General features: G+C 37.3%; 1 protein-coding gene across 4 annotated transcripts in view; it reads left to right on the top strand.

Moving 5' to 3' along the window:
* Positions 1 to 24430, top strand: part of ARL15 (ARF like GTPase 15) — a 218267-nt gene that overhangs the window by 8410 nt on the left and 185427 nt on the right. For 3 of the 4 annotated variants that reach the window (XM_084305724.1, XM_084305726.1, XM_084305723.1), the window contains exons 2-3: positions 2935 to 3047; positions 3685 to 3741. The exons of the other annotated variant lie outside the window; for it this stretch is intronic. In XM_084305724.1, coding sequence (XP_084161850.1) covers positions 3688 to 3741 — 54 coding nt within the window. In that variant the 5' untranslated portion in view covers positions 2935 to 3047; positions 3685 to 3687. The remainder of the gene's footprint in view (positions 1 to 2934; positions 3048 to 3684; positions 3742 to 24430) is intronic. 4 annotated transcript variants of the gene reach the window in all.

The following is a 24430-nucleotide window of genomic DNA, read 5'->3' as shown; positions in this document are numbered from 1 at the left end:
TCATATATCTTATTAACTGAAAAATATACAGAGAGGAGTGGAGGGGGAAGAGCCTTTTACCTGGAAGGTCCAGTAATTAAACGTGATTACTGTGTTAGATCATTCATTTGTAAATGAGCAAGTAGACATCACAATCTTCATTTTAATAAAGCAATATATCACTAGAAAACAAACAAACAAAGCAATACAACAATGTCACATTGCTTTCTGTTTTTGTGACCTTGGAACTACACTTAGTGCTGTAATTTATTAAGGATGATGGCAAAGCAAGCTGATGTCAAGATAAGTATTTCTGTTTGTTGGCAGAATGAGGATGACAGCTCCCGCAGTTGTTAGATATTGAGCCTTTTGCTTCCTTTCCAAGAAGCTGGTTAAGGTCTCCCCTTGGCCCACCAATGCTGCCGAAACAAGTGTTATGAATGCTTTCAACCCAATTATTTCAGCTTCAGGTGATCACCTGTAAAACATGCTCTAATTAGTCTCTTCAAAATGTGCTGTCCTGTTAATAGAAGTAGAAGCTTCATTTTGTGTTTGGTGAAGATGTACATATGAAATCAATGAATTCATTCAGTTACAGACTAATGTGTGCATGTATTAGACTTCTATAAGCCTTTTGGTTTTAAACAACAAATGCAGAAATTATTTTGTACTATTATTTATACCGGTAGTTGAGTGTTTGGAAAAAAATGGCAGAACACATGCTTGTGGTGAATGAAAGGTTGTATAGTTGCAAGGCAGATGTCTTTCTAAGTCATTTTGAAGAGTGACATTTTTAGAACACATAATTAAACTAGCAAAGCTTTGGGAAAATATATATTTGTTCTCTCAGCTATAAATTGAGTTGCCAGCTGGAGAAATAATTTAATGTTTGTGAGATGACCCTTTTACTAAGCAGAGGGGTGCAAGTTGACAGAAGTGTGTTTATTTTATTTGACATACACAACCTGAAGACTCCTGTTCTTGCTTTAGACATCTTAAATGATTTCTGTTAAGAGTAAGTCCTTTCAGAGTTGTATCAAATAAGGTATCTTTCTTTGTAATATTTGTAGTTATATTTTAAAATTATTTTTTTTCTTTTACTTTCATGCTTACCATGTAAAATCCTTTCAGAAAGCAACAATAAACTGTAAGTAAACAAAATGCAAATTGTCCAACAATTGTTTTGTTGCTCAATTGTATGGTGCAAAATGAGTTGCAAAACCAAAGTAATGAAAGATTACAAGTATCAAGAATAAATTCCCCATTGTAGCAGTAGATTATCATATATATTGCAATTCTGTGATCTGAGTGATAGTCTGTAGTTTAGTATCACTAGATACCTGATTATTCAAATTAATTCATTTGAGTTATCTGGTGATTAAATGGAAATAATATTTGGAGGGGAATGTTAATTTTCTGGGAGGGGGGAGAGATGAATCTAAAGGTCTAAAAACAGCATTGGAATTAATGATTTTTTTTTTAATGCTATACATTGGAGATCAGAACTTTTATCTTGGAGGCTTGGGGAAGGGATTTGATTAATATTTAATAGGGGAAAGCTTCCCTGGTACTGTACATGACAGTAGGAAGAGGAGATAATTTTAGAATTCATGGCCTCTAATAGTTAGTTGATTTCAAAACATTCACAATAGCAAGCCCAGCGATAGACTGGTAAGGTAACTGGGATGTAGCTTTCTCTCTTCTGCTGAAGCTGGTCCATGGGCACTTGTGGGATTTGAGCTGAACCTTAATTCTCCTATCAATGTAAAGTCTGGAAGTATTGAACAAAAATAAAAAAGTAAAACCAATTTGTAACATGGCACTTCTTTAGAAGAGAGCAATCTATATGCACTGACAAGCTGCAATGTTATGCTGCTGCAGCATGTTTACTTCCTTTGCAAACAGAAGCACACTTTTACTTTGTGTGTAACAATGGGTCTGCTGTCAACATAGAGTTTGTCATGATACTGGAAAGAAAAATCAATGTATGCATCATCCTGTGTTTAGGTAGCAGTTCAAATTGCAGCAGACTCAAGTTAAACATTAAGAAACTTTCTAGCAGTGAGGATAATGAAGCACTGGACTAGATTGCTTGGGGAAATCATCACTGGAACCTTTGCAGCAACGTAGGCAGATTCTGTCAGGAGTGACATGGGTACAGTTCATTCCCCCCACCCCCACAGTGTGTAGCATGGGATTTCTCAAAATCAGTTCTACTATTTTTCTGTGACTTTTTTTTTTTTTTTTTTTTTTTTTTTTTTCCTATGGGAAACTCAGAATGTGAGTAATAGAACTTTGTTGGTTCTGAAAGCTGAAAACAATGACAACAAAAAAGCATCCTGGCAATTTAAGTAACATTTGGAAGCAGCATCTCTTGTCAGCAATAATATTGTAGCTTGAAATATAGAATACCTATGCTGTTGATGTTTGCTTTTGGGTTTTTGTGCTGCATGTTTTGACTTTCAGACAGTTCAATGAAATATTACTTGTTTAAACTTTATATTTAACAGTTATAGCAAAAGAAAAATGATGCTATGTATTTTTTACTCATGATTCATGAGATGTTTATATAGAAATCTGATTAAATTGCTTATTCAGTTATAGTTTTCAGGGTGAATTGAAAGCAGAGGCTGAAATTTTTTTTCACTGAAAATGTTTGAAGTTTGTAACATTCAGCACTTCACATTCTACATGTTAAAATATATGCGGATGGTGTGTGAAATTCGAAAACATCGAGTAAAAATGTTCTATGCGGTTGCTTTAATTTTTGCCTGCAGTGAGAAAAGATTCCATACCTTACAAAAAGGAATTCCTCAATTACTGTTTTAAACAGATTGTTGTAAGCCTGGCTTATTGTGCTCGGCCATCTATCAAAATGGCAAACCAACAATAGATTTTTGCTTTGGTGAGGGAAGAAGATGCATATATTTTCTGTCTTTGTTATGCTTTTTACAGAAGGTGTTTTCATCCGTTTTATCAGAAATTCATAGCCCACCAGCATCTCTGGGTGACTGCAGATGACATAGAATTGTGGCATCGCAACAGGCTGGAAGTTGAGCAAGTGGAGGGTAAAAACTTTTAATGTGATTATTGACAGCTGTGACAGATTACATAAAACATTTTTTTCAAAAAAGTACAGAGTTCTATTTTAAACACGAAAATGTCAGAAAATTAAAGGTGAATTTCTACTTTAGAAATGTAGAAACTTAAAGGTATATACACTACTTTAGCATATGAAAGAAGAGGGTTTGAATGATGATACAGGGAGAGAACTATAATACTTAAACGTGGAAGCTCTTACATACCACTAAAAATCTATAAAATGCATTACCTTGCTAAAACATCTCCTGTAGGATCTTTTTAAGCCACAATAGATAAAAATAAATGGGACTGGAAGCTTGCATGAAAATGTTAATGCTGTGTTTGGGCATTTGGGGAGCACTGGGTAATTTGAAGCCTATGATGAAATACTGAGTTAGTAAATGCAATAGTGTTGGCAGCTGCTGCGTTGTGAAAGGTAATAAGTATTTGAATAATCTGATTTTTTTTTTTATGGCATTTTTCTCACTCTGTTTAGTACAGTCTTAGAGGAGAAACATCAAGTAGTATACCATCAGATATTTCTTACAGGGGAGAGATGGGAGAAAAAAGATTAATTTTTAATAAATGGAATTCTTAGTAACGTCTTTATTTTAATTTCTTTAGACTATGTCTGAATGTATCCAGCTCTCATTTGCTGTTTGTAGAATTGGCATTTACACGGTAAGGCAATGTTCTAACTAAATAAGTACCTTCTGTTAGTGTTAATGCCTTTTTACTGAAAAGAAGTTACAAAGTATTTTGGCATCAGGATTAAGCAATGCAGTTAGCAAAAGGGATTTGTCATATTAGTTTACATAAGCAGAATACAGCATGGTTTATCCTATCCAGCTTTAATAATACCAGGACAGAAAGTGTTATTCACTTTAATTAAAAAGTAATGAAAAATCCAGGCAACCTCTTAAGGTAAGAAAATTTGGAATTCTTATGTGTGAGTTACTGAGAATTCACGCATAATATAATGGCTGAAGGGTTTGTATACATTTGCTTTTAAGTATCCATTATGCTTGAGTAATGTGTTGTACTAAAACATATTAGGTAAATGTACTTGTAAGCTTTGCCTCAAGTGCCTTAATAGTTTCCAAATACTGTTAAGTCAAGTCTCCTGAACCTTATTTGAAATAAACTTGAAAGAAATACGAGGTTTATTTCAAACATGAATGTCCCAAAGATGCTAAGAATTCTTTAAAATTTTACCTTCCTCCTAATTGCTGCTTGTATTAATGATGAGATCAGATAGAAATTCATTAAGTAAGCATGTTTCAAAGCCTGGAGCTTTCAGAGTGGGATTGCTGCTCCCACTGTTAACGCTTTTCAGCAGGAAACATGGCACACACTGCTTTCCATTTTTATTAGGCTGTACAGTCAAAGGCTATGTGCCTTGTGAACAGCTGTAATGAGGCCTGTATAGCACCAGTGACCCTTACCTGGGGACCAAATTGCAAAGCTTAATATTTTTCTATTCCTAGAATTTAGCTCCAGTTACAGCTTCATGTCTGCATGACTGTGTACCCCCCACCCCTGACATTTGCCTGTGTTCTGTTTTCATAATCTAAAAGACTCTCTTCTAAATGGTAGAACGTAACAGATTTGGGTAATATGTACAAAATCCTCATGAAGGAAACTGCCACTTGCAGTTAAAAGCATGCTTTCCTGTGGTATTTAAGATCCTTAGCAAGACCTTCTTTCTCCAAATTCCTGTGTGATAAGAGAATGCTTATCTTGAAGGATTGGAGTGGGCTACGGTATGAGGTTTTAACGGCTATGAAGTATGCAGACCATCTGCCAGCTTTTTAGAAGGCTGTATTAAGCTGTCTAAATTAATTTGAGAAGATGTCCAAGTATAATTTTGTGTGTGTGTTGCAGGAATGGGTATAAGCAGTTGTAATGTATAGCAGAATACGCCCTCTCATAATAATTGGTTCTGTTTAGGTTTAAAATAGGTAAGTGTAGTGGGTCTGCTGCAGTTCACTGTTAAGTCGTGGTAGCTGCAGTCGTAGTGGTAGTTGTATAATTGGTATTTTATTGCGAATTTTGATCAGCAAAATTTTTAATTTCATCAAGTATTTTAAATTGCAAAGATAGCTTTATTTATGAAAATGCTGGGAGGAACTGATTTCCCTGACTGCTGGGACCTCAAGGAAGGAGTGTGCTGAGTAGGCTTGAGAGCATCCAGAGATACACTACTGTGGCCACTGTATAGAGAAAAGGCATGCCATATATAAAGTGTATGTGAAGGCTGAAACAGCTGTTCTAGGAAACTGCTAGGTGCCTGGAGTACTTGCTTGTGTAGAATTGCCCGTCATTAGAAAGGTGAATTTCAGATGATCTGCTTGGTGAGTGGGCTTGAACAGTTTTTGTGTCTGAGTTAAGGGAGAGACCTGCCAAAGTGAATGCTATGCGGAAATGAAATGTGGTAGTTCCTCTCTCCACTCTTTGCCTTGTTCTTGCTCAGTCATGTAACTCAGTCACTGGATTTGTTGCTCAGGTATGCGAGCAATCTGGCAGCTAGCAAGTATAGTGCTCTGTACAGATGGTCAAGAAGTAAAACACAAAACTCCAATTCATATTTCCCATTTAATCAATTCATTATAACTTGTATTGTGTGCTTTCTACTGCATGCTGTTTTGCAGATTTAATAGATTAAAAAAAATAATTGATTGATTATTACCCAAAAGCTAAGCAGTCTGTGAAGTGCCAGTCCTTAGCAGCAGCATGTGTTCAGTTTGTCCTGTATTTGGGCACTTCCTGTTCTGCATGTCCTTGTACAGTGCCGTAAGTATCTTGCAAAGACTTGTAGTCCTTTGGACTGCAGACATCTCAATTGTTAGTCTGTTATCAAGCTGCTTATCGGTAACACTCTTTGAGTACCCATTACTTCAGCTGTACTAGTGCATTAAATAGGCTTCCTGTTTTTCAGGCCTGCACAGATTACAAGAAGGAGGAAGGGTTTATATAGATATCTATAGCAAAAGAGACTGTGTTGCCTTCAGTTGACATGATTAGGAGGATAAAGCTTTGTTCTCTCAAGCTAGGAAGAACATAGGTCCTTGCAAGACTTCGGAACGATGTGACACTCATTTTTGGAGATTAAACCAGATGAGATTTAGAGGTGTGCACCTAGTCCAAGGGGGAAGTACAAAGGCAGAGGTGGCTAATACGAAAAATCCATAGGTATTTGTAAGGAACTGAAGCTGAAAGATGCGTATCCTGAAATTGAAACATTATCATGAGCTTAAATGAAAACTTCTGGAATAGAAACCAACCAAAGTAAAACTCCGTATCTTCTGTGTGCCTTACACAGCTAGTACATTCTGGCAGAAGTTCCAGCCTTTTCAGACTTCTTGTTTCTGCTTCTTCCACTCTGGTAGCGTCTGAGACAGATATGTCAGTGGCAGCGTGGGAACAGGTAGATAAGTTACTTCCTGACTCTCTGTCATTGTGGAGATTGTATACATATGACAGCTTGTAGCAAAGCTTGACAGAAATTTGTTCTGTTATTGTTAATGTCTTTTCTGCTTCTGTTGTATTTTTCTTAAGCAGGTGAAAATAGTATTGAAATAACTGTGGAGACCTCAACCTACATAAACTTAGGAGGGAAAATACTTTGAAATTTGTTGTCTTTCTTGCAAGATAGTTATTATGATGGCATGTTTGCTACCTTTATAGCTACCTAGGTCTCTACATCAGAAAGTGTGGAAACATAATTGTATGCCTTTACGTGACCTCCAGAAGGTTCTTTGATATTCTGTACTGGGCTTTGTAGCTTTTTTCCCCTAAACTGTTTGTTTGTATATCATAGGAATCTTTTATAAGCAGGGGTTATAGGATATGGATATTCTTCTCCCCTCTTACCCAGGTGACCTCAGGAATAAACAAAAAGACTACTAACATTCCTATTGCTTGTTGTTCTGGATGACACAAGGAAAGAACAAGGAAAGAACAAGGAAAGAAGCCTCTGCAGGGATGAGAACCATGCAGAAAAAAACTAAGGAAGCCTCGTGGAAGTGTGATTCTTGGCTGATACGCGTTAGGAATAAAGAGTGTAGAATATAGCATTTTCTGTTCTTGGAAAATCTGAGAGTAAGTCTTTTCCCTGATTGTGGAATATGGCATCAGCAGGTAAGCAATTGGAAAACACTCACTTCAAACCAAAACAAAAGGGATAACAACAAAGCCTCTGTAGATCTTTCTGGATCTCAGATGCTGGGGATGGCAAAGCCAGTGCACTTGAGCAGCATTGCATCCATATTGGCATCTTCCTCAAAATGGTGAGCCATGGATATTTTGGTATTAGTAGCCTCTTGACTTGAATTTGCATAGTGGATGTGGAAATAAATGATGCATTTATAAAGCTGTGCTTACTATAGTTTATGTATGGTAAGCGTAGTAAATGATGCAAATGTTGTGCTTTTTGTTCTCTGGTTTACTTTGGATTAACTTACATTTGTCTTTGTTTATAATGATAAATTCATGTCTTGAAAATGGTTTGACTAGAAACAGCTGGTATGCTAAAGAATTTTTCTGACATTAAGACAAAACAGAGTTAACATTTATTCATAAAGTGGTGGAGGGGAAGCTCTTAAGAGAAGCCAACTGTGATGGTAACTAAAGGCAGTCTTGGAGTAGGAGGCAATCACGGGAACATGTTTGGAACGGTTCATGAGCCAGCCTGTGAATTACAGTATAGAAGGCTTCCTCTGAGACTCTTCCCCTCCCTAACGAGGTTTCCCATTGGAAAATGCAAAGTTAAAGTAATAACAGCTCATATAGCATATCCTGTCTACTCCTCCCTTTCCCATGTTGTGTCCTTGACATGAGCAGCAAAACAAAGGCACAAAAAGGGAGCAGGAAAAAATCCTTTTATGTTCTACCCTTTGGGAAATGCAGACAATTCCATTCATGTTCACTATTGATATTCTATGGGTAGACCGCTGGAAAGGAAAGGTATTTCAACTTCCAGCCTTAAATAAAAGGTATTTACTATGACCAGAGTATTTATTGGCAGTGACTTGTGTTTGATGAGATGGTGGTGTGTTTGAGAGTATGTCCAGTTTGTTGTTGCAAATGTCTAGTCAAGCTGCTTTAATCGCGTTTGTTTATCTTCTGATATATTTTTTTTCCATTGCTACCAATATAAATAGTATAAAGGGAGAATGATACAATGCATGTGTTATTCTGTATGTGTAAATGTTAGATATACCAAGGATTATTTTTTTATAAAAGCTATTAGATTTTTCCTTCTACTTTTCTGAAATGAAGAAAGAATTACGACTTTTTTTTTTATCAGATGGGGAAAGCTTGGACAGGTTGAATGGGAAATAACCCATGCTGGGCCAGGGGTGAGGATAACAACACAATTCTAACCCTATTCCCTATGCAGAGTTCATTTGTTAAATTAAATTTATTTGAATTGCTGAGTAGCTGCTCCTTGTGGCCAGAGCTCATATTACCTGTGCAAAGAGCTTATCAGCTTGGTCCAACCAGTGCTCGTGTGACAGCATTGCTTCCCTGAGATATTAACTGACACAGTCTGTATTTACAGCCCTTTGACAACCTCTGACAACTAGTAATTGATTTCATTGGGAAATGCATGGTTTGCCAAATTAGCCCGTTAATTTTTGTCAGAATGAGATGTCTGTTTGACAAACTTGCAGACTGGAATGGAGTTCTGTTCTAAACTAGAGAGATGATGAACTCAGACTGATGAATTCAGGGTCCATTAAAAGCAGATCATCTAGATGAAACTGCCTCCTTGCTTTAGGAAAAACAAAAACAAAAACAAAAAAAAACAGTCTTGTAGCACAGACAATTAACTTGAAGGAGCACTAGAGAAAAAAGCGTAGATCCTTATTACAAGAGTTATTACAAGAGTCTCATATCTTTTCTATTGAGTCAGGTCACCATTCAGCTTGTATTTATCAAAGCTATGTGGTTAGTTATCCTGTACATAAACACTGTTTTGTATTCCTTTTGGAAATCAAGATTCCTGATCTGCAACGTTGCGCTCTTTCCAGAAAACAGTTGTGTAATATACTGGCAAAATGTCATGTTTTGCCTTCAGTAGCTGGTCCACATGGAACATAAACTATTCCTTTAGGCTCAAGTGGTTCAGGGGGGTTATTGTGTGAGCATGGAAATTTCCTGATGACTTCTGCTGAGCATCCCTTTATGATGCAGTGTAGTGTAGAATACTGTTCTTTATTACAAAAATGAAAAATAACTATTTGAAATGATTAATAGATTTAAAGTAGAAATTGCAAATACATAGCAAAGCACAGGTATTCAATATCCCGACAAACTCTTTTAGCAATATCACATGCTTGAAATTCGAGCTTCCCCATGACTGTGGACTTGGAAAGACAGTAGTGGGGCATATTGAATTACTATGTGGCAAGTGTACAAATCCAGAAGTTAGCTGCGTCCTTTGGATTGTTAAGGGGATATAAAGACAAGAAATGGTTTTCCAGTGAAAGTGAAGCTTTTCTTTCGTGTTCTGTAATCTAAAAATAGGGATTATGCATAGCCATGATTTTGGCAACAAAGTAAATTAATTTTCAGGGTGTCTGAAGTCTGTCTGTTTGGGCTGTTTGAAATTGTGGCAAGAGATTGCCTTATGAATATGCTAAAAATTGCATGCACTGTTCTGTGTGTGCACAGTCACATCCTCTACTTTGTACAGTTGCATAAATAAGAATCAAACAGGTGATTTGTAAATGGAAATGGTATAAGCAATATATACTATTCTTAGTAATAGCATACAGCTGTTGTTACTCTCAGTATTATTTTCCTGAAAGTGATGTTGATTGTTTCTGGCTTGTCTGCAATTTACCTTTACTAGCAGCTGGACATCTACACTGTATTAGAAATTACATTTCTTTTTGCAGGATAATTATCTTTTTCACGAGACGACATGTTACAGCAGAAGGGGGATCAGTCTGTTCATCAAGTCTTAGACTTGTTTCATTATTGTGAGGTCAAAAGCTTGTCTGTTTTTCTTAGGCAAAAGCAACATTCTATCAGTCTATGAACAGGCTTGCACTGTAGCCTGAGGGTATTACCGATATAACAGTGTTACTGTTGTGATTGCTACTGTAAATAGTTTGAGTGTTTTCTAAAGACATTCTTCATTTGTTTAAGAATAGGTATATTGTAAGGGAAGAGGTCATGCAAGCAGGTAGCAGATCAAATAAATTCAAGGAAATACATCAAATGCTACAAAACTTGATCTGTTATGAGTTAGCTTTATGAGGGTGAAGGACCTTTATATTTCTCTCCATGAGTATGTGTCTGTCTTTGTTTTTATGTTTCTCTGCACTGTAAAGTTGAAAATTTTTGCTCAGGTATTGATGTTAAAGTGGCTTGCTGAATTTCATGCTGCTACAGCTTCTGTATAATTATAGGCTAGTTTTCATCATGCTCTGAGATTCTTTATTGATCTGTATAAAACTGTAAATGTTAGGAAAAGTTGTTCTACAGCATCCTGTACATCCTTTTAAACAAATGGCCCTTTTTAGACTATTTTTATTTTATTGCTATGTTTGTATTTGTATCACTTTAATTATATTTCACACAAATCTTGAATCTGTTTATATTCTGTAATATGTAGGCCTTTAAAGAATGCCACTTCATTCTTATTAGCGAGGATTTCTATAGCATGAAACTGAACTATGTTGTAATGGTCTTATATGGCTAGGTATCATCTTATTAAAGAGGAGAAATAACTGTAGCGTTTAAAAGATACTGTAACTTAATGGTGAATTGATATTAATGTGTATAAATTGACATGTTTCTAAAGGTAGCTTTCAAGTGACTACATGCCTTAGTATCTTAAAAGCCATTCTGGGACGTAATCTTTTAGGGATCAAGATGTGAGAAATGTCTCAGATGCCTTGCATCCTGGAAGGATAAGTAACCTGTAGGTTACTTATAGTGTGTTGTAACTAAGATTTTAAAATTCTGTTTCTTGTATTGTTGCAGCTGCCTGTGTGAGTGTTGGCAAATCTCTTGTACATCTCTTTGCAGCAGTATTTATTCCAAGGTTTCCCACAGTTGCAACTCTCGTTTCTCAGCTAGATTTAATACCATCAGTTAAAGCTGCTGGCCCACTTTGTTTCATTCATTCCTTTTAACGTCCTCTTTCAGAGCACACAAAAACTAATTAAAATCATCACAACTTATCATGTAATTATTTTACTAAATGTTGTATTTCAGGCCAAAACATGACCTTCCCTTTTTTTTCTTACCTTGTCTCTCTGAGGAGCAGTACTCCTGTCTGCTTTCAGTATTGTGGCTTGTTGTTGAAGGCAAGCTTGTAGTTCAGTGCTTGGATCTTCCTAAATCTAAGCTGTGTGAAATATATCTGCATGTCCTTTTTGAGATGACTAGACATGGCAAAAGAGAGGTGATTTCATTTGCAGCTGTTTCAGCTAGCACAGGGAGACAACTGAAGGACAGTGTGGTCATTGGTCATGGCCAACACAGGTTCGCGAGGGGAAGGTCCTGCTTAACAAATTTAATTTCCTTTTATGACAAGGTTACCCACCTAATTTACTAAGGGAAGCCAGCTGATCTGATCTTTTTGGATTCCCCAAGCTTTCAATACAGTTTCTCACAGTATCCTTCTGGACGAAATGTCCATCACACAGCTTGACAAATGCATAATGTGATGGTTGAACAACTGGCTGACAGGTTGTGCTCAAAGGGTTGTAGTAAATGGAATTACATCAAGCTGGCAGCCAGTCACTAGTGGGGTTCCATAGGTCTCCATTGAAGGGCCAGTTCTCCTCAGTGTTTTCATAAATGACTTGGATGTAGGACTAGAAGGTGTTTTGAGAAAGTTTGCAGATGACACTACATTGGGAGGAGCTGTTAAATCCCTTAGGGGTAGAGAGGCCTTGCAGAGAGATCTTGATGAATTAGGGAGCTGGACAATTCCCAGTAATAAGAAGTTTAACAAGAGCAAGTGATGGATTCTGCACCTGGAGCAGGGCAACCCTGGGTATTTGTACAGAATGGAGGAACCCTCTGGAAATGGATCTGAGGGTTTTGGTTGATAGCAAGCTGAACATGAGCCAGCAGTGCGCCCTAGCAGCCAGGAGGGCCAACCATGCCCTGGGGTGCATCAAGCATGGCATTGCTAGTTGGTCAAGGGAAGTGATTGTCCTGCTCTGCTCTGCGCTGGTGTGGCCTTACCTTCACCACTGGGTGCAGGTTTGGACACCACAATGCCAGGACATACAACTATATGGACAGCCTCCAAAAGAGGGCGACAAAGATCGTGAAAGGTCTAGGGGGCAAGATGCCTGAGGAGCAGCCAAGGTCCCTTGGTTTGTTCAGCCCAGAGCAGAGCAGGCTGAGGGGAGGCCTCATGGCGGCCTGCAGCTCCCTCACGAGGGGAGCGGAGGGGCAGGCGCTGAGCTCTGCTCTCTGGGGACAGCGACAGGACCCGAGGGAACGGCATGGAGCTGGGACAGGGGAGGGTCAGGCTGGGGGTTAGGGAAAGGGTCTGCACCCAGAGGGTGGTCGGACACTGGGACAGGCTCCCCAGGGCCACAGCACCAAGCTGTTGGAGTTCAAGATGCTGTTTTGGACACAGATGGTTTGATTTTTGGGTGGTTCTGTGTGGATCCTTGTGGGTCCCTTCCATTGCAAGTTGTTCTGTGATTCAGTATACTCTGGCTCTAGCTACTGTGTGGCAGCATGTCTGTTGCCTCATTTGGAAAATTTCCGTAAGACCCCTGGCACCTCTTCAAAACTCTTCAACATCAACCAATTAGCATGGTTCTGCATGTTAAATTTTTCTTCAGTTCAGTCATTTTTGGAATTGCCTTAATGTAAACTGCTACTCTTTGTCACTGTTTTTTTTTTTTTGTGTCACTCTTTCATTTTTTTTCACGATACAAAAAAGACATCCTGGAAAAAGATCTACATTTTGTTGGCCATGACCTATAAAAAAGATCTGGAAGGAATTCAGCAGAGGACCACAAAGATAATACGGGGCTTGAAGCATCTTCCCTATGAGGAAAGGCTGAGAAGCCTGGGTCTATTCAGTCTTGAGAAGAGAAGACTGAGAGGGGATCTTAACAATGTTTACAAATATCTTAAGTGTGGGAGACAGAGGGATTTGGCCAACCTCTTTTCAGTGGTTTGTGGGGACAGGACAAGGGGCAATGGTCAAAAAATGGATCACGGGAAGTTCGGCACCAACATGCGAAAGAACTTCACAGTGAGGGTGACGGAGCATTGGGACAGGCTGCCCAGGGAGGTTGTGGAGTCTCCTTCTCTGGAGATATTCAAGGCCCGTCTGGACACCTACCTGGGCAGCCTGCACTAGGAAGCCTGCTTTGGCAGAGGGGTTGGGCCTGATGATCTCTTGAGGTCCCTTTCAACCCCTACAGTTCTGTGATTCCAAGATTCATTATTTATTATAATATATGACTTATTCATTATTTTACCAGTATTCTGTGCTCCCATTGTGTTCAGTGATCCCTTAACTGTCAGATATGGCTTCCTCACCTCTCTGATGTCATTCTGCTTCATCCTGGCCATCTTAGTCACTTATGTCATGACAAAAATAATACTTTTTACTGTCCTCAATTCACTTCCCTTGTACCTTGTACTTGTTTCTTACTGTTGCTTTGTTCATTTCCTCCAGTTTTAGCACAGAGTATTTTAACTTCTGTAGTTGTTTGTTGGGGTGGGTGTGGTAGTGGAAAAGTGCATGTGCACAGATAAAATGTTTTGGGGTAAGCCGTATGCTAGAATCTCTTTCTCTCAAATTCCCTTAGTAACTACTTTTTAAAGTATGGTTCATGCTGTAGTGACTTTTTATGTCAGCAAACATACGCTTCAGTTTATGAATGATGATTTGCTGTACCCTGGTAACCTGGTTATTGTATTCTTGAATTCTTTCTCATTTTGTCCTACTGTGAGTTTTTGTAAAGTATGTTAGTCTTGTAGCATAAAAGTGTAGAAGGTTGGTACCATATCACCACTGTTGGTAGTTTAGGGTAGTTTGTCTTTATGGAACTGAGTTGTTCAGAGCATGGATCTTTCCCAGAATCCAGGATGGGTTGCTGGCAGAATTTTTGCATATTTTTTCTTTTTTTTTTTTTTTTTTTAATCCATTCCTCCATTCCTACCCCAAATACTACTGCTTAAGAAGCCTAGAACTTGTTCAATTATGGACAAAAGTCAGTCTTTATAACTGCATGCATTTTCCAAATGTGGGAGGTTTTGTTTTTTAGCCAGACGTGTGTTGTGTTAGAGTTCTCTTGATGATCTGCTTACTTCATTTTGTTGTGTAATCTCGGGTTATCTGGAAGATATGCCAGTGCATTTGTCTGGGTTATATAATCTTAAATAATAACCTCCGTGGTTTATGGTTGTACCTACAGGCCTGACAGAAGGTGATAGTTCGATTCCTAGTCTCTGCTATGACAATCAGACTTATGTGCAGAGGGGGAATGTGTCAAACACAGCAGTGTTGTGCAAATCATGAAAGTTCCCGTGTTCATGGGAACATGGCCATGCTCCATGTTGGCCATGTTCACTTCTTGTCTATATGTGGGAAAACAAGGTGGGATTTGCTGTGAAGGTGAATCAACAGAGACAGATGGTCATGGAACAATGAAAGGAGAGTGGAATGAGAATATATCCGGTAAAAGCTGGCAAAACCTTCTGATAATTGATATCAAAGTTTGTGTTTTAGATGTTTTGCTTTGCTGCTGTATCACAATTGTTTTTTGTTTTTTGTTTTTTTTTTTCTTGGTTATTTTCTCTTCTTAAATTTATTGGCTATGAAAGATAACACATACACGTAAGAAAGAGGGTCCTAGGTGCAGGTTGGATCAGTGCTTTTAGTAAGATGCTAGATGGAGGTAAGTCTTGGTTTCAAAGGTTCTTAAAGTGCTTTTTTACTCTAACATCTCTGAAGTTTGAACAGGAAGGTAACTCTGAAATGAACCAAATGGGAAAATCCACATCTCTACACACCAGATCAAAAAGCAGAGCCTACAGTAGGATGAGAAGCCTAAATTTCTGGCAGTGGCTGTTACAGGCTAGAATATCGTGAAGGTCATGAAAGGGAGTTCTAAACTAAACACATTAAGAAAAAGATGGTAAAAATGTGTCCCCAAAAGAAAAAGGTTGCTCTGGACTGAGCTATGCTGAGCTAATGGAAATGTGAAGCTCTGAGACTATCGGATAATGAGCAAGAAAAACACAATAAAAGAAACAGAGGTTTTAGGTGTGTGCTCTACTGAAGCTGTAATGTAATTTGAATTAATTTTATTTAAGCTTCTACCCACTAATAATAATATAGTGAATGGTAAATCAGCTTCAGGTAGAGAAAAGGAGTAAAGCCCCTAGTAAGTATGAAACCTGAATCTGTTTGGAAATGTCTCTGAATCTATTTGTCATAATACTTGTATTATTCTGTCTGCTTAGGTTCCTGAATCTTGCAGCTAGTGGCTTAGTTTTCAAACTTTGTATGAGATGTAAGCTATTTTTTTTTTTTTTTTTAAGCAGGGTAAACTGAGGTGTAAAACACACACACAGACTCACACAGCCAACGTTCCCTAGCAAGTTCTAGACAAGTAATCTAGTAGTTCTGAATCATGATGCCTTGCGTTGTGACCTGCTACATGCTCTCAACTCATTGACACGTGTGCATTTGAATTATTACATTTAATTAGCCTTCTGCTGTCTTTACTGTTGAAATTGTCTTTTCAAATTCTGTACTCCAGCGCAGGAAACTGTTACCCAAAAAGAGATGTTAGCAATTTGCTCTATTTCTTGAATAACACTGCAGAGAATGCTGTTTGTTTTCATGTTGTGACTACTCTGTCATTTTTCTGACCTTCAGGCTTTCTTTTCAAGGGTTCTTTAGGTAAAGGTAGGTATGCCAAGTGAGCTTGTCCTCTCTTACCACACAGTTGCAACCATGGGATTCTGTATTTTTAATCTCTCATTCTCTTCTGTGCTAGAATATTTTTGATAAAAAACAGTTTGTTTATATTACAGTTTGTGTATTGCCTCCTTACTGTAACAATTACTGCTGAGAGGGTCTTCTGCTCTTAATAAGGAAAAAGAATTCAGTGCAGAACTGAAAAGGGAGAGTGCATAGCAAATGCTGTGCCAAAACTTGTATTTATGTATGAAAGTTGTATGTATGTTTATTAGTTTTGTATACTCAGTATGTTGAACTACTACAGGCCTTTGTGTTGCTGTGTAGGTACTGAACACTGTAATCCACAGCTCTTTAACGGACTTCAGTTACTTTTTGATGGTTAAATCATTGTTTTGAACTAATCTGACTGTGGTTTTCATGTTCACATGACAGAATCCTAGCAAATAGGGCTGAAAGGAGTGAGAGTCATCTAATGCATCCCTGGCTCAGAAGCAGGATGAGCTATGGCCAAACCAGCTCTGACCAGACTGGTTCTCAGAAAAAGCCTTAGCAGATTCCATAATCTTTTCTTTTAATCTCTTCCCTAGCTCAACTAGCCTTACTCTTCTACATGCTGTTTTTCTAAGATGTAGCCTAAATCTCCTGTTAATCTCTCTTGCTGCACTTTAAGCTCTTCTTTGTTGTACACACAGCAAACAAGGACAAAAGTCTGTTCCTTTGTTGTTTGAAAGTAATCACATACTTTTTCAGCTTTCTGAAAAGTTAACAGGTTGGTCATGCGGTACAGAATCCCAAAGTTACAAATAGAGTTAGGAGTTGTGTCTCATGGCAGCTTACAGTTGAAAGATGCAGCCATGTAGTTCTTATTTCTTCTTTTGCTTTATTTGTGTCACTAAAACAGGGATCAGAGGCAGTTTATTAATTTCATGCTGAACATAATAAATTACTTGCTGAGGATCATTTACTGGGTATACATTCTCCTGTCAAGGACACCTGGAAGAGACTCTTAGAAAGATGAGCTAACCAAGCAAAAGCTTGGTTAAGCTCTATCTATTTGAACAGTAGAAACAACATAGGTATACCATTATGTGCCTATGAAACAGATGCGATGTTTATTTCTTTTCTCTTACCAGTTATGACTCAGGAACTCTTTCTTGGAAGATGCAATTTTTTGATGGCAGGATTCTCTCCCCTGAAGATTAGTGCGCTTTGAACAAAAGAGCATTGTAAAGGTTTCCATCATACGGTCTTTGGTTAACAACGAGCCTGAATTGCCAAGAAATCCAGACTGAGAGAGATCTCAGACTTTAACTTCTTGTATTACTTCTAGAATGGCTAACTCCAGTGCAGCTGTTAGCCGTCTTCTTTTGTGCTATGGTACAACCCCAATATACAGATTTCCAAATTTTAATGTGAGTTTTATGGAATGTGATGCTGTTTCTGAATATATATTAAAAAAAAAGGCAAATTTAAGCAAATTGTAACTTGATTCATGTTTTGTATGCATGCCACCGAAGGACAGCAGCTCTAGGATTCTTGTCAGTTGACTGAGGACAACCTAGCTGGCTGGAATGGTAGTATACTAGAACTATTTTTTTATTTAGTTGAGCTTTTAGGAAGAGGCAAGAACTGCAGGGCTTTCAGTGAAAGTATGCTTCCTTTAGAGGAGTTAATTCACTTTCTGTGCAGAAGCATTAATACAGTCATGGTGGTTAGACTGTAATATTAAATAATTGGTGTTTGTTCGAGTGTTTGTTGCTTCGTATAAAATAAATTAAACAGTTATTCATCTTGCTGTATTCAAAAGAGTAAACAAAGTACAGATTTCAAACCAATTAGGGTGGCTGCTTTTCTACTTGCTGTTATTTGCAAGCTTCTGTTTAGACTAATCTGCAAGCTAAGAAGTTTCTCTTCTGTCTCATTTGTTTGCCTTGGAGTTTATCCGAAATGCACTTGCTGAAGTAGTTTCTCATAGCTTTCAGAAATCTATGTTCCAGTTAAAAAAAAAAAATATATATATATATATTTTGTTTATATTAATCTAGGTACATCATTTGTAATAGAATTCTGTGCTCTGTCAGTCTAGGTTCTTGTAATAAGTGATGAATAATGTCTATTTTAAATTTTCACAAATGCCTTCAGTAACCATGGAACGTGCAGTCAGAAACAGACACTGCTGTGTGAACACCAAAAAATACTGAGAAAACTTTATTTCCAAGACACAGATTTTTCTTAAAGAACGAGAAGCTGCATACTTCAAAGGACAAGCTGAGTTAGATCATCCACAGAACTCTGAATTATGCTTAGCTTCAGCTTCTGGTAAATCTGTGTTCTAATAAACTCTAGTAAAGTTGAGGGGTGGCAGTCAAAAACTCTGTTAGATAGACTAGGTAATGAAATGGATGTTTTAACACCTGTTGAACAGATAGCTCTGGGATTACTTACAAGTTCATATTTTAAGTGATCTTATTGAAAAATAAGAAGTTGATGTCACACAGAGGTTCTGACTGTGCTAGTAAAAATTTCAGCCATACATCGTGGGTATATGCAAATGTAAGAGGTTTTCTACGGGAAGATCTAGCATTAATATTTAGAGGTCAAGCTCCACGTGTTACTTGATAAGACAGTTCTTGTTGTCTTCCATAACTGAATGTTGGCATGATGGTAATTTACAAAATTATTAGCAGTTTTCTAGGTTTCCCTTTAAGTAAGACTGTTAAACTACAAGTTACCCTCTGTGTTTAAATTAGTAGTTCAAGAATCTATTTGAAGTTTAATTTTTTTTTGGAGGGCAGTTTCTTAATGTCTCACTGATTTTTTAATTGCCCCTGTGAGCTGAAGAGAATCAGATATTAATACTCATCAGAGAATACGATTTTCAGTGCTTTCCATTATAATGGAAAGTCTGACTGAACCAGCTGGATTTGAGCTGGATAGCTGTGTTTAGGAGACAAGAGATTGTGCAGCTGGATTTAGAATCTCCTGAAGTGGAAATGCCTATGTACAGCCTCTGAACAGCAGTTCCAAAATATTTTATGTGGTGGAATTAATGTCTGATTGCTGTATTTTGCAGAGAAGTTAATGTTAATTCCCTTGTTTAAAAAAAAAAAAAAAAAAGCAAAAGTCCCAAATAAACAAGCAGAAGTGGAATGAAGCTCAGAGCAAAGAGAAGCAGCAGCAGTATGTTCATGAAGGGGAAGAAAACAATTCTTTTTTTTTTTTGCCTGCATCATGGAATTGTAGAATGTTCAGAACAGGGTAAAACCAAACTCAGAAAACTGAAAACCACATCAATGAACGCTAATTTCCAAATAATAAATTTGTTGGCATCTTTTTTGAACAGATTTTGTAAATAACTTTTTTGGGGGTAGGGGATTGTGACTTCCTGTACAGTAGAATTAAAATAGAGATTGATTGTATTGTTATGAATTCAACTGTCTTTTATATTTAATTTTGAATGGCATCTTTATTTAAAATTAATACAGAGTATACAAGAGTCAGCTTCTTTTGTGTGGTGCCAAGTGAGAGGATTACGCAATCTGAGCAGATCGCTATATGAAGTTTTAGGTAGAAGAAGTACATCAGTAAATGTGGGAAAAAAAGGTTACATTTTTAGAACTCAATGTCATAGAAAAGCTTTTACATAAAGCCTGAAAGCAGAATGCAAATTTCAGAATGGTAGTTAAATAAAATGAAATACATTTTACAGTGATTATGGCAATGAAGTAATTTAAGAAAAAAAACATTGTGGGTGCTGAGGAGTTAACTGTTTTGATTATGTGCTCTTCAGTTAGTAGTTTTTTTCATTTTTATGAGTTGATATATTTTTTTTCTTTAATTCCTTTTGCCCTGCCAGGTAAGGCTTGTTCTGGTCTTTTCTTATATACATGTATTATGTAAGTTGTACTTCAAGTCATATTTATTGTGGTGAAATACAGGATTATTCTAATGTCTGAACTTGGTCAGACAATGGTACATATTAATGAAATTAAAATAACGGTACTGATTAATGAATTAATCAGTAACATATGAGACTAATTAATCAGTAATATATGAGACTATAAAGATACCATGCTAGTAGGTAAATACAGTTCTCTATATTTGATGAGTACCTGTGTCTGTAGTATCTGCCTTCTGTGCAATAAAAGTGCTTTAAAGTGCTTTAGGACTTTTAGGACCTGGCTTCTTAGGCAGGGTTCTCAGAATGTGATACAAAACAAAATTGGCTAGCTTTAGTTTATCCTCAGGTTTCAGAAAGTAGGAGTAAATCTGCACTGGTTAGTTTCTTTGCTGACTAATTTATTTAATTGCTGGTCATTGCCTTTTGTGCTCACTTTGTGCAGATGAGAGGTCTCCACTGGTTCTTCTCATCTCCTGTCATGCCTTACATGAACTGTGGCTGTTTCATTTTTGACAGCAACGTAACTGCTCTTGCAGGCAGTAGGAGGCAGATAAAGGGAAAGCATGCAATCTCATTCAAGAATAACTTGAGTTATTAGCTTGCTTCAAGCTCTAAAATACCTAATACCTAGTTTATGAACACCACGCACATGTATGGGACATCCTTGTAAGGCAGTGCGAGAAGGTGTACTTTCGTTGCAACACTGGTTTGAAGATTATGAGCACATGAATCTAAGTCATAATTCCTTGAAGCAGCCTGACCCCTTTTGCCAGTGTGTGTAGGTGTCCAAAGTGTAACTAAAGTTCAAGTATATGGCAATGCACTGCTGCTATGATTAAGCCAGAAAAGGGCACAGTTGTCTCTGTTGCCCAGTCCTATCTCTTTCAGGGGTTGAGTCTTAGGAACATGCAGAAAGCCCTAAAAAGCACTTTTGCAGAGCTGGTACTTGATGAACATAGTCTTCTCTGGCTAAGCTTGTTTTTGGCTTAGTCAGAATATTTTAATGAAGTTATGTAGAACTCTAAACAATAACATGACTTTTTTTTTTTTTTCTATAGTTCAACATCCCTTTTATATATCTTTGTTTAAAGCTTGAAACCAACCACTTCATGAGGAAATGATAAGGATGGCTTTATTTTTGCCGTGGAAATCCAGGTTGAAGGTTCTGATTTGCTGTACAGTGTGAATTGGAGGATATAAGTACTGGGGCCCTCCCTCTTTCGGCAGAATCCTTTTTAAAGCTTTACACAAAGGGGTCTACAGAACATGAACTAAACTTTTTTTTCCTAAATGGCTAAACAGGATGTAGATATAAATAATAATTCAATACAAACTTATTTTGCTGGAGTTTTCTCACACACAGCTTCTTGTATGTTGAGAAATGTAGTTTCCTTTTAGAAATAGTTCTTTCATTAGTTTCCGGATAGTGCTTAAGATAAATTCGTAAAATTAATAAAATAAAGAAAAGTTAATGTTCCAAGGTGGTGTAATTTCTCTATATCAAGAGTAGCATTTCAAAATTTTAAGAACAGTGAAGCACATGCTACGTTACATAAAATTAGATTAACCTTTGCCATAGTACTTTTTCTGAGGCAGTAATAGGCCATACTTTTCTAAACATGAAAACCAAAATTATCCCATATGTCTGGATTTATGAATGATTTTGTAATTTGATGTGTTTAAGATGCATTATTCTTAATCAAAAATTAAGGCTTTTCTTAACTCTGTCTGGAATATTCAGAATGGTTGAGCAAAGAGGTGATAATGTGGTGGTGTAGTGACTTCTTGCATATGCAGATTTAATAAAATAACTCTCTAGATTATCTTTTTAGATCACTCCTATTCAACAACTGGACACGAAACCATTGACTGTGGTGCCCCCAAAATAGTATGCATGTCTGTTTTGACAAATGCCACTTTTTTGACCTGAAAACTATTTATTTTTGTTTCATTTAAATGTACCCATTTAGTTTTCCAGTGATCTGTTCCATATTGCCAGTTTCTCTTGCTGACCTGCACGTTCAAGGTAGCAATGGGAAATACTTTTTGAAGCTAACACTGACAGAGTTTCAAGGGCAGTGGCAGAACATGAAACCACAAATTATTATTGGTTGTAAGCCTGACTTTGTTTAATCTTTATCTTGGAGTGGCTGTCCTACCTTGAGGGCAAGCCATGGTTGATATAACCTTCTGAAGGAAATAGTAAAACCCAAGATTGGCTGTCACAGGGGAGTTGGGAAATACCTACATATGAAGGCAGGAAAGAAATCCTTGTGAATCTTGTTGATACTAGTTTATTGTTACCTCTTGTTCAGGCAGGCTGGCTCTGAATCACTGGTGTGTCTTCAGACTTAAATACACTAGAAATGAACTTGAACTTGTTTTTTTCTAAATAACCTTTCTAGTTAAGAACTTGCCTTTATGTGTGTTGGTATAGAAATTTATTTGACAAGTGGTAGTCCCATTCAGCTATTGTATTCATTCTGTTTCAAGCGTGAGCCCCTGTAAATCTCTTTTGTCAGCAGAGTAGTTTGCATTGTTTCTTGTTTTGAGTGGTGTTACAAAACAATAGGCTTTGTTTATTTTTATTCTTTTATATTCTTCCATAAATTCGTGTTCTCTAATTCTGTAAAGGTAACTAACTGCCTTTCATTTGAAACATTTCTTTTGTCACTTGTTTGCCTTTCCCAGCTAAAATTCAGATAATTTGCACAGCAATAGTATGCTTGGCTAACCATATAGGTGTGCTAATTTCCTGCCTAATTCTTTCATCTGTGGACCGTGTCATCTCAGCAGAATTGATTTCTGCATCTAGTTTGGACTAGTATTTAGCACCTGTCTCTTTCATGTGAATATCTGAATCAGTGAGTTTGATCAGTGGAGGCAGGATCACCTTTTTTTGTTAGTGCTGATAAGGGCTTTGTGCTTTGCCTTCTGTTTGCTTTGCTTGGTATAATAGATTGATGTATCTATTTACTTTTGCATGTCAAAGCTTTTCTACTTCACTCAGTCTTCTGGTTTGACATAATATATTTCAGCCTTCTACTTGTTGGACTGTGTCTAAATGGCAGGTCTGTTATGGTACTCAAGCTAAAGTGTTTTGTCTGTGGACCAAAATCACTGTGCGTTACTTCACCTCTGGCCCCAAAGAATGTATGCATGCAACCCCTCCTTCCCCTCCTTTGCCTCTTCTATGATGGTTTCTTTTTAACTTTTGTGACTCTAGTGCTTACTTTTTTTTTTTTTTTTTTTTTTCCAAGTGCTTACCTTTTTCTTCTTTGAAGTCAGTTTATTGTCCAGGCTCTGAACTGTAAGGCTATACCTTCTGCAAGCTACTGACTGCTAGAAGTTCTCTGTGGCTCTCTATCTGATTATTGTATTTATTGTATTTATTTTTTTTCCTACCATGTTTCTTGACTGTTTTGAAAAAGCAGTTGCTCATCAAAGAGTTGTTCTGGTATTGGCAAGCTCAAAACATTGGCAATTACTTCTTTTTATTTTCTGGACAAATGCTGTTTTTCTGTTTTTGGAATTTTAATCCTGGCAATCTTTAATCTGTGATGGGGAACTAGGAGACGATTTGTAGCTCAGTGTTTGCCAAGGGATGGAAGAACATGAAGTGAATGTTCAGTTGTCCATCTCAAATCTTTATGTGGGTATCTGCTATTGCAGTAGGTGGAAATTAGTGACTCACTAACTTAGTCCTGTGTTCCCAACAGAAAAGTGGGAAGTGTCAACACAATGCTTAATCTTGAATTTACAGTGTTTTTTAACCTTGTTCTTAAGTTGTGCGGAATGCCTCTGAAGTTTGTCCTTGTTCACAGACTTTCAGATGTGCAATGTTGTTACATTTTATTATATTAATAGTGAGTAAAAACTTTTGTGAAGGGCTATGGCTCTCAGAAATTGGTAACTGAATTCCTCAAGGAATGAATGCTGGTATGCCTCATATCCATGAATGCTAATAAGTGTTGTAGTTTGCATACATACACACAAAATTACACAAAAGTAATTTAAATACATATATATATATATGTTTTAAATAACTTTTGTGTTTTGGCATTTTATCTTGTCATCTGTAGGGTTTGGGGAAGACACTTCTTCTAAGCTATTGTTGTATGTGTGTGTGTATTTTTTTATGGTATTCTTTTCTGACATGCTGGGAGAAGAACATTGAGAATAGTGGACAATGATCTCACTATTCTTGGATGCTTGCCTGGACTCTGGTTCATGTGGCTGGAGTTGACTTGACTGGTAGATTTGAGATCAGGATGTTTTTTCTGAGGTCAGACTGTCAGGTACTTGTTACTTCTTCCATTCCCAGTATGTTGGGAAGTGATTTTGTTACTGGGTAGCATATTTACCTACTTGGCTCTCTGAACACGGAGCTCAGGCATTGACGACACCCTGCACATTTTCATTTTGTGGTATTTGATCTTGTCTCCTAATGACTTAAGTATATTAGTCCAACTGAAGCCCTGGGGTCTGCTTTATAGCAATGTTTGGGTAAAATTAATGGTCTACAGGTTAATGCGCTG

The sequence above is a fragment of the Netta rufina genome, assembly GCF_964035555.1.
Source record: "Netta rufina genome assembly, chromosome: Z".
NCBI lineage: Eukaryota > Metazoa > Chordata > Aves > Anseriformes > Anatidae > Netta > Netta rufina.
The sequence above is the reverse complement of the archived record's forward strand: the minus strand, read 5'-3'. Positions and strand labels throughout refer to the sequence as shown.